Source organism: Neltuma alba, unplaced genomic scaffold (genome assembly GCF_004799145.2).
Source record: "Neltuma alba isolate B1F8T4 unplaced genomic scaffold, ASM479914v2 tig00012678_pilon, whole genome shotgun sequence".
NCBI lineage: Eukaryota > Viridiplantae > Streptophyta > Magnoliopsida > Fabales > Fabaceae > Neltuma > Neltuma alba.
This window is the reverse complement of record NW_021637108.1, coordinates 101,652-103,946: the sequence shown is the minus strand read 5'-3', so window position 1 is coordinate 103,946 and position 2,295 is coordinate 101,652. Positions and strand designations below refer to the sequence as shown.

General features: G+C 31.2%; 1 protein-coding gene across 1 annotated transcript; it reads right to left on the bottom strand.

The window, feature by feature from the left end:
• Window positions 1-363: 363 nt before the first annotated feature.
• LOC114729781 (myrcene synthase, chloroplastic-like) lies at window positions 364-2,048 on the bottom strand. The gene is made up of 5 exons (XM_028916818.1): window positions 1,882-2,048; window positions 1,710-1,788; window positions 960-992; window positions 744-833; window positions 364-651 (listed from the first exon to the last, which is right to left on the bottom strand). The coding sequence occupies exons 1-5, from the start codon at window positions 2,046-2,048 to the stop codon at window positions 364-366; spliced, it is 657 nt and encodes a 218-aa protein (XP_028772651.1).
• Window positions 2,049-2,295: the final 247 nt, after the last annotated feature.

Sequence of the window (2,295 nt, the reverse complement as noted above, 5' to 3'; positions counted from 1 at the left end):
TGCAGATCCTCCTCCAGATACAATTCACATGCTTCATTATTAGATTACTAGTTATGCTCTAGTAGTTATTGTTGTAATTCTTCGTTAATTGATTAACACAAGAACAATTCACATCAACATCAATATGAAACTTATTGGGATGCATTTTAAGTCGCATAAATTGGAATACTTTCCTCATTCATGATATAACAAAATAAAATCCTTCTATATTAAAAACATCAAGACTTCATGTTGACCATTTAGAAAACATTATTTATATCAAGCACTTACAGATTGATTACCAAACAACCCAATTGAAAATGTTTGACAAACTCTTGCAAATACACCCATAAGAAAAATTAAAAATAGATTCATTGTATAAATTCAAGCAATAGGCTGGAAAAACAATGATATTATACGTTTCTTGGTTTCATCATATTGAACAATATGGCCGTCTCCATGTTGGTACATGCGCAGGCACATCCTTACAAGGTTCACAGCAACTTCCATGAAACTCTTTGAATAAGAGGAATTGCTAACTTCTTTATTCAAATTCTTCCAAGTTTCACATATCAAGGAATTTATGTGCCTATGAGCTTTAGCTTCAGAAGCTCCAATTTCATTCATATAACACTCAACTGATTTGGGTATGTCTCCAGTCACCTTTTCCAGCTGCAAGATTAAATATTCGCAGAAAATAAGTACCATATTTCATGCAATATACTTATTGGTTAATAGAATATGAAAGGACTGTGTCATGATACCTTTGCTGTTCCCAAATCATTGAGAAGGCGCAAGATGGTTGATACATAGCGAATAACATTATAATATTCTTCAAACCGAATCGAATCCTCCTAATTGGTAGAACTAGGAAGTAGAAAATAAGCATGAAAAAGTACGACTGGTCCACTACTTGAAATCCATGCATTTTCTAGGTACTCAAGAAAGCTGGGTTTATAATCATTATGGTACCATGTTGCCTCAACTAGATCTGATTTACAGAGATCAACCCACTGAAAAAAAAATTGAACACAATAATTGACATATAAAATTAGCAAGGGTTAAAGTCTAATTTTGCCTCACAAGTTTACATGTAGAAGTTATGTGGATATCTACAAGTTTTTGTTGGATCAATATCATCCAAAAAATATTAGAAAAAGAAGCAAAATCGCTCCACTCGTTAGAAAAATAACATTGACAGTTAACATGTTTGACAATTAGGGCCAATATTACCCTTTTTTTCACTTCCAAAGCAATATTGATTCAACAAAAACTCATAGATACAAACAACTATGTGAAAACTTCCATAGCAAAATTGCACCTCAACCCAATTAAAATACATCATGATTAAAATTATTTATATTATACTACATCTAGTCATTAATATAAGAGTTAATTAGGATTTGGATTTGGTCCTAAATAAAAGATTTCAATCCACTTTGTCTTCCAAATTTATAATTTATTATTTAAAATATCTCTATTGATTACATATATAAATGTGTTTTCATTTAAAGGTAATTATGATTACAAAGGGTATTATAGAAAAATCAACTCATATTTTTATCAATAACTAACTTAATTAATTTTTTTAATCCATCCAAATTATATTAAGGGCGGGAGATAGTATAAAATAAGAAAAGATGCAACCGATGAATTATATCGAAGTATACCACTTTCTTAATGTGTGGAATGATGTTGCGTCCATTTTCTTAGAGGAAGTCAAAAGCCACTTCATTGACAAAGTTATTAAGTGCAAGGAAACAAATTTTCATGTAGTCTGGAAGTTCATCCATGGCATTGACGTCCCATCTATGTCATAAAAGAGGTATAAAATGGCAACAAATATTGGGACACTTATACATACATAGATACGTATATTTATCATAAAGATAACATGTTTACCTGTTTACCACTTCTGTGAAAAGCTTTAGTTCTTCCAAACTGCCGTGAACATCATACATATCATCAATTCTAGTTATCATTGCAAAAACCTTTGAAACCACTCTTCTAAAATATCCAAATTGTGGTTGAAAAGCCAAACCCACTGTCCCCATGAGGTTCTCAACCATTCTATCCCTTACAAAACTCAGCTTTTCTCCGAGTCCAGTTCTTTTCCACCATCTTCAAATATAAAAGCATCAAGTAAAAAAGATCGGCTTAGTAGTATGCATATTTTCTCTTTGTTTTTTTTTTTTTTTAATGTTTTGAAGTTCTAGAGCTTAGCAAACTTCTCGGAGTTCCATCGATTTTCACAACTGAAAAGAAAACCATTGAGAAATTTGTTTGAAACTCATAATATTATCAGGTTGAATTAAC

Bases quoted from the DNA above. Each gene is read 5' to 3' on its own strand.
- LOC114729781 (XM_028916818.1), bottom strand. From the start codon at position 2,048: ATGGTTGAGAACCTCATGGGGACAGTGGGTTTGGCTTTTCAACCACAA. The intron at 1,789-1,881 runs GTAAACATGTTA...TTTATGACATAG, and splicing joins TTCACAGAAGTGGTAAACAG to ATGGGACGTCAATGCCATGG. The intron at 652-743 runs GTATCATGACAC...TTAATCTTGCAG, and splicing joins ATGATTTGGGAACAGCAAAG to CTGGAAAAGGTGACTGGAGA.